This window comes from Haemorhous mexicanus, chromosome 22, assembly GCF_027477595.1.
Source record: "Haemorhous mexicanus isolate bHaeMex1 chromosome 22, bHaeMex1.pri, whole genome shotgun sequence".
Taxonomy (NCBI): domain Eukaryota; kingdom Metazoa; phylum Chordata; class Aves; order Passeriformes; family Fringillidae; genus Haemorhous; species Haemorhous mexicanus.
In genome coordinates this window covers 7,678,505-7,691,272 of record NC_082362.1, presented here as the reverse complement: position 1 = coordinate 7,691,272, position 12,768 = coordinate 7,678,505, and the positions used below count along the sequence as shown (strand labels likewise).

At 46.9% G+C, this 12,768-nt stretch overlaps 1 protein-coding gene and 1 long non-coding RNA gene across 5 annotated transcripts in view; one reads left to right on the top strand and one right to left on the bottom strand.

Moving 5' to 3' along the window:
• The window catches only part of SSH2 (slingshot protein phosphatase 2), a 90,028-nt gene that overhangs the window by 30,725 nt on the left and 46,535 nt on the right, over nucleotides 1-12,768 (top strand). For 2 of the 4 annotated variants that reach the window (XM_059865728.1, XM_059865726.1), the window contains exon 1: nucleotides 8,360-8,480. The exons of the other annotated variants lie outside the window; for them this stretch is intronic. In XM_059865728.1, coding sequence (XP_059721711.1) covers nucleotides 8,425-8,480 — 56 coding nt within the window. In that variant the 5' untranslated portion in view covers nucleotides 8,360-8,424. Of the gene's footprint in view, nucleotides 1-8,359; nucleotides 8,481-12,768 lie in introns of those variants that run through there. 4 annotated transcript variants of the gene reach the window in all.
• On the bottom strand, nucleotides 6,567-8,213 carry LOC132337303 (uncharacterized). The gene is made up of 2 exons (XR_009489148.1): nucleotides 8,076-8,213; nucleotides 6,567-7,882 (listed from the first exon to the last, which is right to left on the bottom strand). It is a non-coding gene; the product is annotated as an uncharacterized LOC132337303 (long non-coding RNA).

The following is a 12,768-nucleotide window of genomic DNA, read 5'->3' as shown; positions in this document are numbered from 1 at the left end:
CTGTCGAACTCTTTTGTGTTGATGCAAAGAGGAATGATTGTTTTCCTACTGAGGAAAGTACTTGGGTATAGTGAACATAGATCTGACTTCTACAAATATTTCTATCCATTATTAAAAACCCCAGCAAGTTAATGCTGCCAATACCTGAAGCTGAGCAAATAGGTGAAACCAGCTTGGCTTCTGCAATATTTTTTTCTCACACCCAAGCCCTGCTCTGTGTCCAGCTGTAGCAGTGACCATTCATGCAGTTTATAGGTGAGATCCCCAAAGCCCTGACACACATCCAGGCTCTTGCTCTGGAGTCCCTGGTCGAGCCAGTCCCTGTCACTCTTGGCTAGTGCAACCAAGACAGTGCTGCATAGGCAGATGTCCTGAACAATCTGTTTATTACATTTATTACCTTCATAGCTATGTTCTGACATTTTTATTAGGCTGTCTGGAGGTTGTGGAGCTAAACTGGCCTGCACATCCCTCCTGTCCCCAGACATGCTGCTGCCACACTGAATACACTCTTAATGGAGCATCTGTGTTAATGAGCTCTTTGCAGCATCCCGAGGTTGTTAAAATTTACCTAAAATGCACATGTATTGAGCTGTGAGTTGTGTTTACACCGGCTGAGGTATTGACATTCAGGTTTTGTGTGCTCTGTGCCAAGGTTGCAAGGATTCAGCATCTTTGTTTTGCTGACAAACGACATCTCTGGGCCCGGGACAGCAGCAGTGCTGCAGCTGCATTGGATTTGCTGTCAGGATCTGCTGCTTGCTTTTTGGGTTTTATGTTTTAAATGGTGCCTCTATTTCCACACCATCATGATTTTACCACTTCTGTGTGCCTTGAAACTGCTCTGGTTGCTGAAATGCAGCATTTGAGGCTGCTCAGTAACTGAGCATATAAAATTGGGTGAGCTGTATTGCCTAGTGAGGCTGCCAGGGACTTCAGAGGGATTCTTTGAACTTTTATGGCCTGGCAGTGGGTCAGACCGAAGTCCGTTTGCTCAGGTAAAGCTGAGGAGCCTGTCGTTCCCTTCAGGTGCCACAGAAAGTGGTTACATCCTGCTTGAAATCTGAAACTTGTTACCTGAAAATGTTCTCAGAAAGTGCTTGTCCTCCCCTCTTCAAGTGGAGGCAAGAGTGTGGTGTTAAATTATAATTTAAAAAGAAAAAAAATCCCACACTTTCTGCAGCACAAGTATGGTTACCTTCTGGTTTGTCTTTTTTTTAGTCAAAATAGTTCCTTCCAGGAGTGAACTGGGAAGGAAAGCAAATCAGATTATTGCCATGATAACTGTTGGATGTGCCAAGTTGCCTCAAGGTCTCAAGCTGTGAGTAAATACCTTTGTTTTAGGAGCAGAAGACCAGAGTCTGATGCAGGAACTGATGGTTTATAGCAATATAAAAGTTGCTTTTCAAAGAGTAAGTGGAATAGGTGCATGTGCTTTCTTCTACAGGGCAGCAGCTCAATAAACTGTAAACCAAGGTGTTTGATTTTTAAACTGAGACCTTTTGTACAATATGTGTTAGTCCCTGTGAGAAATGGGGGGTGATCGTGTGATACTGAATTGACTGCACTCCCAAAGGCTCATTCACACTCCACACTGAGCTGTGGGGATCTGCAGCATCCTGTGACTGCTGTGACTTTTGGAGATGTGTGTCATCACCATTTGGTGCTCCTGTGGCAGGCTCCTGCCCCTCCTGGTTATCCTTAAAACCTCTCTGGTGTTACAAGAGACACTTCCAAAAGCCGTGTGCTGAGTTCTGGCAACTAAACCTTCCTTGTGCTGCCTTTGCTTGCTGCTGCAGCTGCCAAACAATTACTCTGTTGGTACTTGAACAGTAGCTGGATCTTTATTGGGTGTGCAAGACAGTTTGTTAACTCCATCTTGAGTAAGATGGGGCTCTGTGTGTGCTCTACAGGAAAACGTGTGTTTATCCGTGCTGGAGATTACTAAGCTCTTGTAGCATGAACCTTATCTTCGGAATGTGTTTCCTGAATTCATCTTTCTGTCTTTCCTTTCAGTGACAGCTCAGCCTCTCTCTGGCATTTACTATAGCTGCTTGGCAAGAGTGTAATGCTGAGATAAAGAACAGTTCAGGTCATTTGCCAGCTCTGCTGACCACCAGAAAAAGTTCTGTGGGCCAGATTCATTACAGTGGCCATCATTTTTGAATACCAGTTCTTTTATCACCAAAATGTGAGCAAAGGTATTGAACTGGCAGTAAAATTTGGGTTTATTAGATTAGTAACAGGTACCTGCAGGGCTGGTTCACTGCAAGGTCTGTGTTTGTGGTTGCAACATGTTCAGTCCAGTCTGATGACATACCTGTGGATCACAATAATGTGTGAGATGATTTCAGGTGTGATCTTCAGGCTGAAGGATCAAGCAGAGTAATATCGTTGCACTGCCAAATTACCAGGTAAACACAGGGAGCTAGCTCAAAATCTGAATGCATATGAAAAGTGGTTTTGAATTTGTCATTCTAAGCGTGTGAATGGAGGAGAATGAGGAACAGGGCAAGGACAAGCTGGGAAGTAAAAGGAATGAAGGTGGGTCAGATCCTTCAGCTACCAAAAGGGTCCAGAGTCCAGAACAGCTGCTCCCACACACTTGTGCTCCTTCAGAGGGTCACAGAGGAGGGGCTGACCAGGAGGTGCCTTAAGGATTCCATACGTGCTTCTGTCTCCTCCTGAGCATGAACCAGGTGCTCTAAGCTAAAGGATTTCTCTATTCCTTTAGAATAGAAACTGAAATTCTCTTTCCTGGTGAGACACCATCACAAGACTTCAAAGTTAAACGTGAATCTTCAGAGTTTTCAGCATTTCGTGGATTTCAGACACTTAAATGTATTTTGGTAATCTGAGCCAGGGTTTCTGGACTCATTGCTGTTCAGCTCTTTGGTGTCTTTGCCTGGAAAACATTCCTTTATAAAACTGAGTGGATGGTTTGACAGTTGGGAGGATTTAGATCTTTCCACAGGTCACTGAAATAATACATTACCTACACTGGTGTTGCTTGTTGAGAGCAGACATTGCTTCTTGTGTCCCTTTTCCTGCTCGGGTCCCTTCAGTCATCTTAGCTTCAGGCTCTGTAAAAAAGGTGTAATTGGGCATTGACCTCTCTGTGTCAGACCCTCGAAGATTTAATGATAAGTAAACTGTACAGTGATTGGATGTGGGCCTGGTGAGGGAAGGGTTTAATGAACTGATAATATTGCAAAACAGGTGTTGAATTCTCAACTAGGCAGCCTAATCATCGATCATGATGGGCAGCTGACCAAAGGGCTTTAAAAGCAGGGGTTTGTTCTTTCAGTGATGCTTATCTCCCTACCCCTGTACTTGGCTGATTTCTTTGCTCAAGAACTGGAAACAGAAATACTCTTTGACAGCTTAAATAACCAAATTTAGAATGTGGCTTCCTGTTCTGACTGGTTCTTCAGGATTAAAGTACAGTTTTGCGTGCTTTCCCTGTTCCTGCCTCCCCCTGCCTTTTTTTTTTTTTTTTTTCCTTTCTTTTTTGGTTTTTGTTTGGTTTGGTTTTGTTTTAACTAGATATGGGCTCCTTTATAATTACTTGGTTAAGTTTCCCTGGCTGTGTGTAATCCAGCTGGTGTATGTAAGCCCTGCCTTGGTGGGTGGTATGTCTGTTATCACTGGGAAAGCTTTGTGTCTGTGCTGTACTCTATCTGCCCTGCGTGCATTGGCTTGTTTATGATGGCTGCTACTGAAATCGTTCATGTTTTCCTGATAAATAGGACTGCAGAATGCAGAAGGTTTTGTCTCCCATGCCAGAACCATCCAGAAGGCCTCTGACAGATCAGCTTCTCCTCTGAGGAGTGGAGGCAGCAGTAGGAGATGAGTGCTGCTCTCAGCCAGTCAGTTTCTACCTATTTACAGGTTTGCTGCACTAATTTAAGGCTCTTCCCAAATAAATCATCAATTTGGACCCTTAATCCACTCACACTCATCTGTCGACTCTGTTCAGTGCTTAAAGCCACATATCCTCACAGTAAAAGGATGACTTCCCACCAAAAATGCAGGGTCATCAGGTCCTTTGACCCTCAAAGAGCTCAGTGTGGCAGCAAATTTTACAAGGCTACCCCTTAGGACTCTTTTCCCACTAGAGCTGATGCAGACACAGCTGCCTTTGTGGACAAAGACTGAGCTAGCTGCCGGTGAGAACAAAAAAGGACTTGGCCCCACCTCTGCACACGGAAATGAACTTGCTACCTCTGCTCCCCGGCGGTGCCTGTGCGAGACTCCCCTGCTCGGCTGTGGGCAGGGACGTGTTGTTTTCAAAACTCGGTGACTTTTCGTAAATATCACCGGAAACAGCTGTTGAACAGTACAGAATAAACTTTCCACATGTGCAGTAAAGGTGGCTGAGCAGACACGGCCGTGGCACATCGCTCGGCAGGGAGAGGATGTGCTGGGGGTGAGGGGGAGGTTTGTTTGTCACAGCAGTTTCACGAGGTTTTTTTCATAATCCCCTGAAAACATGGGTCTGGGTTCTGTATTGTCTTTTCTGTGATACTGATAATAATGAGGGCAAAATTCTTGTGTGACAGCCTCCCACTGTCCCCTTTACCTTGAACATGACCAGTGTTACAGCTGTAGTACTTTCCATGTTTGTAGGAACAGAACATTCCTTGCATTTGCAGAGTACCTGGACTTCAGTCCAAACGGGCTTAATAATACCCAACCCTTGGAACCCACTGGAGTTAGAGAGACTATGACAGTATATTGTGTTCATTAGGGTTCTTCAAAAAGAGAGAAACTGAAGGGACCAGAGAAAGTCTCACTGGTAGGTGTACTATAAAATGAAAAGAGGTCATCAGATGCCCCTTAGTGTAGACTAAAAATTGAAGATGCCTAATAAGACAATCATGCTGCAGATTTAATCGTGTTAACACGTGAGCAGACACTCAGCAAGCCCCTGTGGGATTGGAGTGGGTGGAACACGATGACACCCACACCTTTGTGTGGTCTGACAAGAAGCAGCAATTCAGCCTGAAGCTGTTGATCTTGGATGGAAACAGAAGCTTGATGAATGCCCTGTTTGCATGTGGACTATGTGTACTGACACGACTGGGTGTCCAGCTCTGAGCATGCCTCCTGCAAGTGTCAAATCTGGGCATGCCAGTGCCATTCTGACCTGTGCACCAGGGCCTGGGCTGGACTAGGAGAAGCCTATTAGCAAGTGCTAGTCCTGTGTAGGACACAGGATTACTCTGTTACACCAGTGTGAAATCAAAAACTGCTGAAGGTACTGTGCAAGCTGCTGTGGTTGTGGAGTTTTGCAATGCAGACACCAGGGAAAATGATGACTGTATGAATAAACAATATGTTGTCAGCCTCGTCTGCCAGACTGAACACTACAAGTCAATATGAGAGATTTGTGCATGCATGTTCTCCTTCCAGCCCCTGAAACTTCTTTCCAGAGGCAGCTCTGGTAGCATTCCCTCTGCTCCCCCCTCCTGAAGTGCTTGCTCAGACATCCTTCATACTATTTGGTTTTTTTTTTCCATTGTGCTACCATAGCTGGTTCTAGCTGCTGCCTTAGTGTAGCAAAGGTTTGGGGATGGGTGTTTTTACAGTGTGTCTCACGTGCTGTATATAACTCCAGTTTATTAATTTGTGTGGTGTTCAAAGGTTAAATGGGTCCTGCTGCCCCACAGGCTTGTGGTGTCACGGTGCCTTGCGGGGTTTGCTGCCTGCCCCGCTTCTCCTGGGGCCTCCTGGGGAGTGGGAAATGCTGAGCAGAACTCAGACAAGCAGTGCCCTTTGCCCTGCAGCAAAGTGTCATTTGGTGCACTGGGCTGGGCAGCACTTGAGACCCCAGACAGGCGTATTTACCTCCTGTCATGCAGTGATTAATGGCTCTGCTCACATGCTCTGTTGCAGCACGGTGATTTACGCTGCTACCTGTCATCACTGCAATTTTGTGCACTTTAAATTCTTTGTGTATTTGTCCCAGCAGAGTGCACCTGCTTCCAGCCAGGAGCAGTTTCTTGGCTGTCTTGTGACTTGCTGCCTAAACTCCATCTCGTGCATCTCTTTCGTTCTGCCTGCTCCTTGCTCCTGCATGCTGAGAGATCAGTTTACTGGGTCTAAACTTTTACTCGTGTCTAAACATAGGAGCAGCTTTGACAAAGAAATAGAGTTGTTCCTTAAGTCTGATGTTAAAAGCAAAATATGAAAATAACACAGCATTTATTGATGTTGTCTAGTTGACAACGTGGTGATGGGTCAAAGATTTGATTTGATCTTGGAGGTCTTTTCCAACCTTAATGATTCTCTGAGTTTCCACAAATGGACAGTGGGAACTGAAATGCTAATCTCACTAACATGTACCTGAAAGCAGTGCCACTTTCGGCTGGGGTTTTAATCTTTATGGCAACAAACCCAAGTTCAAATAGTTTTCAAATAGTTTTTGTTAGTGCAGATTTCAAGATACAAATTTATTTGAGGATTTCCTATTTCTGTTCTCTAAAGGTTCAAAAAGAAAACAAATGGATTATTTCTGTCATCACTTGGTTCCCTGGCATATGGAGATGCAGAGCATGACTGTATTAATCCAGATCTAATTTATTTACAAATCTATTATCCATATGTTATGAGTAGCTGCTTGTAGTTAATCACTGCACTAGTTTTCAGCAGGTTTTAAAGGCTTGCCTTGTAATGGTAGTTAAGTGTAAGAAATCTGACGTGTCTGGACAGTATCTAAGTACATTTAGTCTTCTACAATGCTTGAATAAAGCCCTAAAGTTATTAATTAGAATTGTACAGAAGTTCTGGGCTTGTTTTTCAGTCTGTGAATGTGTGGTATGTGTTACTACTGAATATGAGGTTCTTGCCAGTCTCTTGACCTCTGGAAGGATTGAGTTACCCTCCATTTCTTAGTCCTGATTTTTCCATTGCTTCTTGCAACTGACTTCATTTCTGCCTAACAAAATGACTTTTTTTGGCATTGCAGCAAGCTGGCACTGCATTTTCTTTACAGCTGTGAGGCACCATTACCAGAGCTGCACTCTTGGCTATATAGGATGACATTGCTTAAATTATTGCAACCAAACAATACCCTAGCAAAACTTGCAGAATCACAAATTCCACTGCTTTGCCCTTTTCTCTGCCCATCCCTGAAGTGGAGATGGTCAAGACCTTTCAGACAAGGTTCCTCTTGTTCATGTCAAGTCTCCTATCAAGACCTGAAGCAGCTGCCATCACACTGTGTTGGTTTTTTTCAACCTCTCTCTGGTTCTCTGAAACTTTTAGTTAATAATTGGAAATAAAGCTGATGAAGCTTTTGGCTTCCAGCTCTGCTTCCAGATCACAGGGGCAGCTCTGCAGTTGATGCCTTGGTATTTTTTGCTCTTGAGTAGATGTCATTAACAAGTAGTTGTGTTTAAACTCACATCTTCTCCTGCCAGCTCACTTGTGCCTCCTTGCTGGGCATGTGCCACCTAGAGCAGATGACTTAAGACTGGTATATCGTGTTCCTCTGTGCCGGGATGTCATGCATTCCTATGGAAACACAAAACTGAGCTTGCTTCTAATCCAAGGCTCCTTGGTTGTTCGCCCGCTCTGCTTGCTGGGTGTAAGGGCTGGAGAATGCCGGTCCGGGATGGGCAGTGCAGGGTGGGATCGAGCTGCCCCCGGCTCTCCCCTGTGGAAAACCGTATTAAGTTTCCCTCGCACTGTAATCCCCAGCAGCCAAACGACAAGACTTTCGTTCTAAATAACTTCCTTTCTTCCTTTTCTCGAGGGGCGATGGAGCTAAAGATTAAACAGCACTGAAAGGCAGCTGCTTCTCTTCTCCTTTGGCAGAAAGCAAGTTGTCGCGTCTCTGCATATGAAAGTTACTGCCAAGAACTCTTCCCCCCGTCTCCTGCAGGAGAGAAATTAAGGTCGTTTCCTAAGCAGCCGAGTTGTCGCTGCCTGCCTTTTGCAAAACATCGTTTGATGTGCTGCATCAAACCCGGTTGCAGGGCGTGCAGCATCGCTGGCTAGATCTGAGGGAGAAAAAAGGAGGGGGGAAAAGGGGAAGTGAAAAGGGAAGGGAAAGGAAAAGCTGGGCGCACCCGCGCGCGGTGCTGTGCCCCGTCCCTTGCTGCCGCCCGCCGGGGGAACCGGCAGCTGAACCCCGGTCCGTGAGCGGGGCGGACCGTCCGCCTCTCCGTGCTCCATGTGCCCGGTCCCGCCTGTCGCTGATCCGTGTGTCCCTGATCCATCCCGGTCCCGCGTGTCCCGGTCCCGCGTGTCCCCTCCCTTTCCCCGCGCCGCCACGTGCGGTGTGGGCGGGGCAGGGGGTGGGGCCTTTCCTGGTCCCGCCCTCGGGCCGCGCCTGCGCGGCGGGGGCGGCGCGGCGGGCGCGGGGCAGAGCGGCGGTGCCGATGCCGCGGGGCAGGGCGGCCGCCGCGGCGGGGAGCGATGATCCCCTACTTCTCCGACAACGCCGTCATCTCCCAGGGCGCCATCGCCCAGCTGTGAGTACCGGTACACACCGCCGAGACTCCCCTTCCTGGTGCCGCTTCGCCTGCCCCGGCTCCCGGCGGCTCCCCCTGCTCGGGCGTGCGCTGCGCTCACTCCGCTGTCCCCCCTCTTTTCTTGCTCCCCCCCCTTTCCCCGTAGTTCGCTCCGCCGCCGGTTGCCTCCGGGCAAACTTTCCCCTGGCCGGCACCGCAGTGTGCAAGTGCTGATAAGCCCCGGCAGCGCCCGGCAGCTGCTGCTCCCTCGCCGCTCACTTCCCTGATGATTCTTTTTTTTCACTACGAGCACTCCGAGTCCCATCCGAGCGCTTCTCTCAGTGTAACACGGGAGCTGCCCGGGCAGCTCAGGGCTGCGCTTCCTCCCGCCGGAGCCGTGCGAGACCCGCGGCAGGCTGGGCGCTGACAGCGGGCTGCACATCCCCGGCCCGCATACATTGGCCGTGTTGTGGGCTCAGAGCAGAGATCACCCCCTTTATCTGATCTCGGGTTATCGCAGAGCGGCAGGGGGGGGCTGCAGGGCTGGGGTGTCCCAGGTCGCAGCCACAGGAGCAGGTCTGAGACCTTACACTCAGCACCTGCGGGTCACAAGGCAGAGACGTGCGCTGCTGCCAGTTGTTGAGCACTGTCAGTCTTGGGCAGCTCTGAAGTGCAGAGTGTCTCCGTGTCCCAAACTAAGCCGCATGGAAAATCAGTCTCTCCGGCTTCACCCACCTCGCCTTTGATATGCAGATACGAATAATCATTTAATTTATAAACAATTAACAGCCCCTGCCTGAGTCGTGGGGTTTGGCTGGAAGGATTAAGGAGGGAAGTGGCAGCTATAGGGTGGTAGATAAAGCGTTCAAAGAGATAGTCGCTGTGGTCTAGCCATGCTTGAGACTTCTTTAAAGAAGCCAACAGATTGCTTTATCTCTTGAAAGCATCCTGAAAGGCTTACAGATAAAGTGCTGGGTCCCACCTGGAACTGTGTTCTTGTCGCAAGAAGCTCCTGCTAGAACTGCAGCTGGAAATCTTTAGTGGATATCTCTGCTTATGCTTCATATGGAGATGAGTCCCCGGACTCTGTGCCTTCTTTTGTGAGCGCTAGCAATCACTGCTGCAGTTGGTAATCAGTTCAGCTAAGTCTCTGTGAGCCTCTTGTACTCAACCCAAAATGTTTGTAATTAGTAATTTTTTCCATTCGCAGTGTTGCCTGTAAACAATCAGGGCCTTTCCCTGCGGTTGCTGATAATGTAGGTTTAACAGAGATGTACCTAAACTCTTCTTTCAAAGCAGTGATGCAAACTGGATGTGCCCTGGGCTTTGGGAAGTTGCAGTAATTCTGGAATTGTGGTGAAAACCTAACATACTGTGGGCTGAAACATTTCCTTGGAGCTCGGGATGATTTACCGAGCTAGAGTAGGTAGCCAGGTAACAATTTAAGTGCTTTTAAGGTGTTTGTTTTATCCCCTGCTCAAACACTTAACCCACGGATGGAGGCTGTACAGAAAGGGATCAAAAAAAGGGGAAATGCTGCTCGTCTCTGCTCCCTCTGTCACATGTCACACGGATCCCTGCAGCGAAGTGCCTCGTGGTGGTTTAAATGGCCACTTGGTTGGAAGGACCACCCTTTCCTTTTCTGGGGAGAGAGATAACAGAGTTATCAGAGTGGAGCTTACGCTGTCCTTTGCCTCCTGTGAGGGAAGATTAATAAGCATGAGAATGACAGAGCTTTTGGCCCACGCAGAAGTGTTCTCAGAGGACTGAGTGCTGGATTAATATTTTGCTAGTGTTCTCAATCAGGATGGTGCTGTGGCTCTCGGGCTGGCCTAGTAAAGGCTAGCATTTAAAGTTTGTGCTCCTAATTACAATTTCACAAAGGCTGATTAATATTGGATGTCCTTATTTCATCATGGACGAGACCTAAAAATCCAGATTTAGTTGTTTGCTACGCTAAAAATGTGTTCTCTGTGGAGTGGGAAGGGCAGGGGTGACCCAAACATTATCAGAAACTTCTGTTTCAGTGTATTCTTTAGTAGATGTATTTGGCTGATCAGCTCTGACTTTCAGAGATCAGCAGAAATTACTCTTGTGTTGACGCTTTTAGTCAGTAATGTAGTCAGCTGGTCTGGGTCTAATTCATTTCAGGTTCACAAGGATTCAAATAATGTCCGGGAGACTTGTGTTTATCAAAATGCTCAGAATTTATAGCTGTAACTTGTTCCAGAAAGTCTTGCTACTCTCACTGAACCTAGGGGGAATTCTGCTGATTTACTAGTTTATTTGTGTGTAGGATTCAAAATTTACTTTGGTCTATTAAAACTCTAAGGCAGCTGATAGGAAAGATAGAAAGAAAAAAGCAAAGCTTCAGAGAGTCTGCAAATATCAAAGAGTTTTTAACAAGAAACCTGGAGGAATTGCCATGGATCAGTTCTTCCTGCCTGCAGTTGCTTCCTTTGCCTCTGGCCAAGTTTGAGTTATTCAGTTCATTGCTGGTGTCCCTGAAGTGGCTTTTCCAAGTTTCTCTAATAATGCCAGATTCCTCTGTCACCCACTTTTCCTCTCTAGCTCAGTGACAAAGCAGGATGACCCAGCCATCAGAGCACTCACTTGGGGTTTGAGAAAACCCAGCTCATGCTTTCACTGTGCCACATCCTTCCTGTGAGAGTCTTACCAGGCTGTGTTCAGCGGGGCAGGAAGGTGCAGAGGGATGCTCAGCCTTTGTTCAGAACCTGAGGATTGACCACTTCCCTTTGGTGCCTGCATCTCTCTGGCATTTTGAAGCCTTTTTTGTTGTGTTTAAATACTTTTGACTCTGCCTTGGCTTCCTTTCTGCCAGGCAGCAGTGGGAGCCCTCCCTGGGCACAGTTGAGCACATGTTGAAGCACCCCTGCCTGTTTACTCCTTCATCCTCCAAAACTCGGGAGCCAGATGGCTCTAAAAGCACAGATAGGCTCACTGCTTTCCATGGTTCTTGTGCTTGCCTCATAGCAGTCTATTTTCTATTATAAGATGTTAACTCAGTTTTTATATGCATTTTAAACTTTGAGGGGGAAAAAGAAGGAGCAGGAGTAGACACTTTCTTCACAGCATTGTGAGTTTATGGTGGAGCTCTTAGGGGAAAAAAATACACCCAAGAAGTTAAACAGAATTATTTTCAGTGATAAATAGATAGAAAATGTCCTTTCAGACCTGCCTTAGCAGCCTGTTGCTCTCTCCTGTAATCAGATTTCTTCTAAGTGATAGCCCTTGTGTGCAGAGTGTGAAGAAACAACACTTCACAGTGTAAGAGGAAGTTCAGAGGCTGTGCAGGTAATTACAAACTGTACAGTAAGTGACAGCAGTGGGTAATTCAGGCTCATTGTGTTGCCACCTCTGTGCTATAACCTGCTTGGCCCTTTGTTCTCCCCCACCCCTTTCATTTTCCTCTGTCACATGGCCATGGCCTTTATGGTGGGAAATTTCATGATCACCTAATCTTGAATTGTGCCAAGTGCCAAGTCAGGAACTTGGATAGATGTGTGGCTGCCATTGCCACTCTTTGGAGAGCTGCTATTTATTTATTTCTTGTATGGGAAGCCTTACAACCTTTTTATCTCCTTACAATGTTATTGCTGCCAAAACCCTTGACCGTTCAGCAATTAGACCCAATCCTCTGAGCAGCATGTTATTGGAAGTCTTTAATTGCTTCTGTGCCATTGTAAAGCACTGTAGCTTTGTGAGTATTTTGCCATTGTGCTGAGAGTCAATGATATTTAAGAGCCAGGGAGGAGATGCTTGGAAACTGCTGCAAAAAGCCTGGAAGATCAGCAGTCATTCCAGTTAGCACTGTCAACTCTCACTGAAGTTGCCTTATGAACTGAGGGTTGCTCTGGTTGGAAGTGCTTGAAATATAGAAAGTGGTTGATGAGCCCTTCATGTCTTGTAGAGCCTGGTAGGATCAGGGCAGACTGCAGCAGTTGTTTTCTCCATTCAAGTGTGCATTTTGTGCCCTGGGTTTGTAGGGCTGCAGAAGACAGCCTCATACTCCATCAGGGATGTGATGGGAATGTGCAGGCAGGGGAACCTGACCCCTTACCCTTCCTGCCCACCCCTCCACGCAGCTGAGCTCACCCTGCACAGTGGATGGGCTTCCTGTTGACAGAGCAGAGTCGTAGGGATTTCTCATCTTTTTTATTTCTTTGCTGCATGTGATGCAACAAATGCAATGCTTAAGAGGCCTCTTACTACCCACTGATTACTGAAAACTGTTCAAATAGGTTGTGGTATTTGCATAAAAGTGGTATGGTCTGTGCAGAGTTGATCA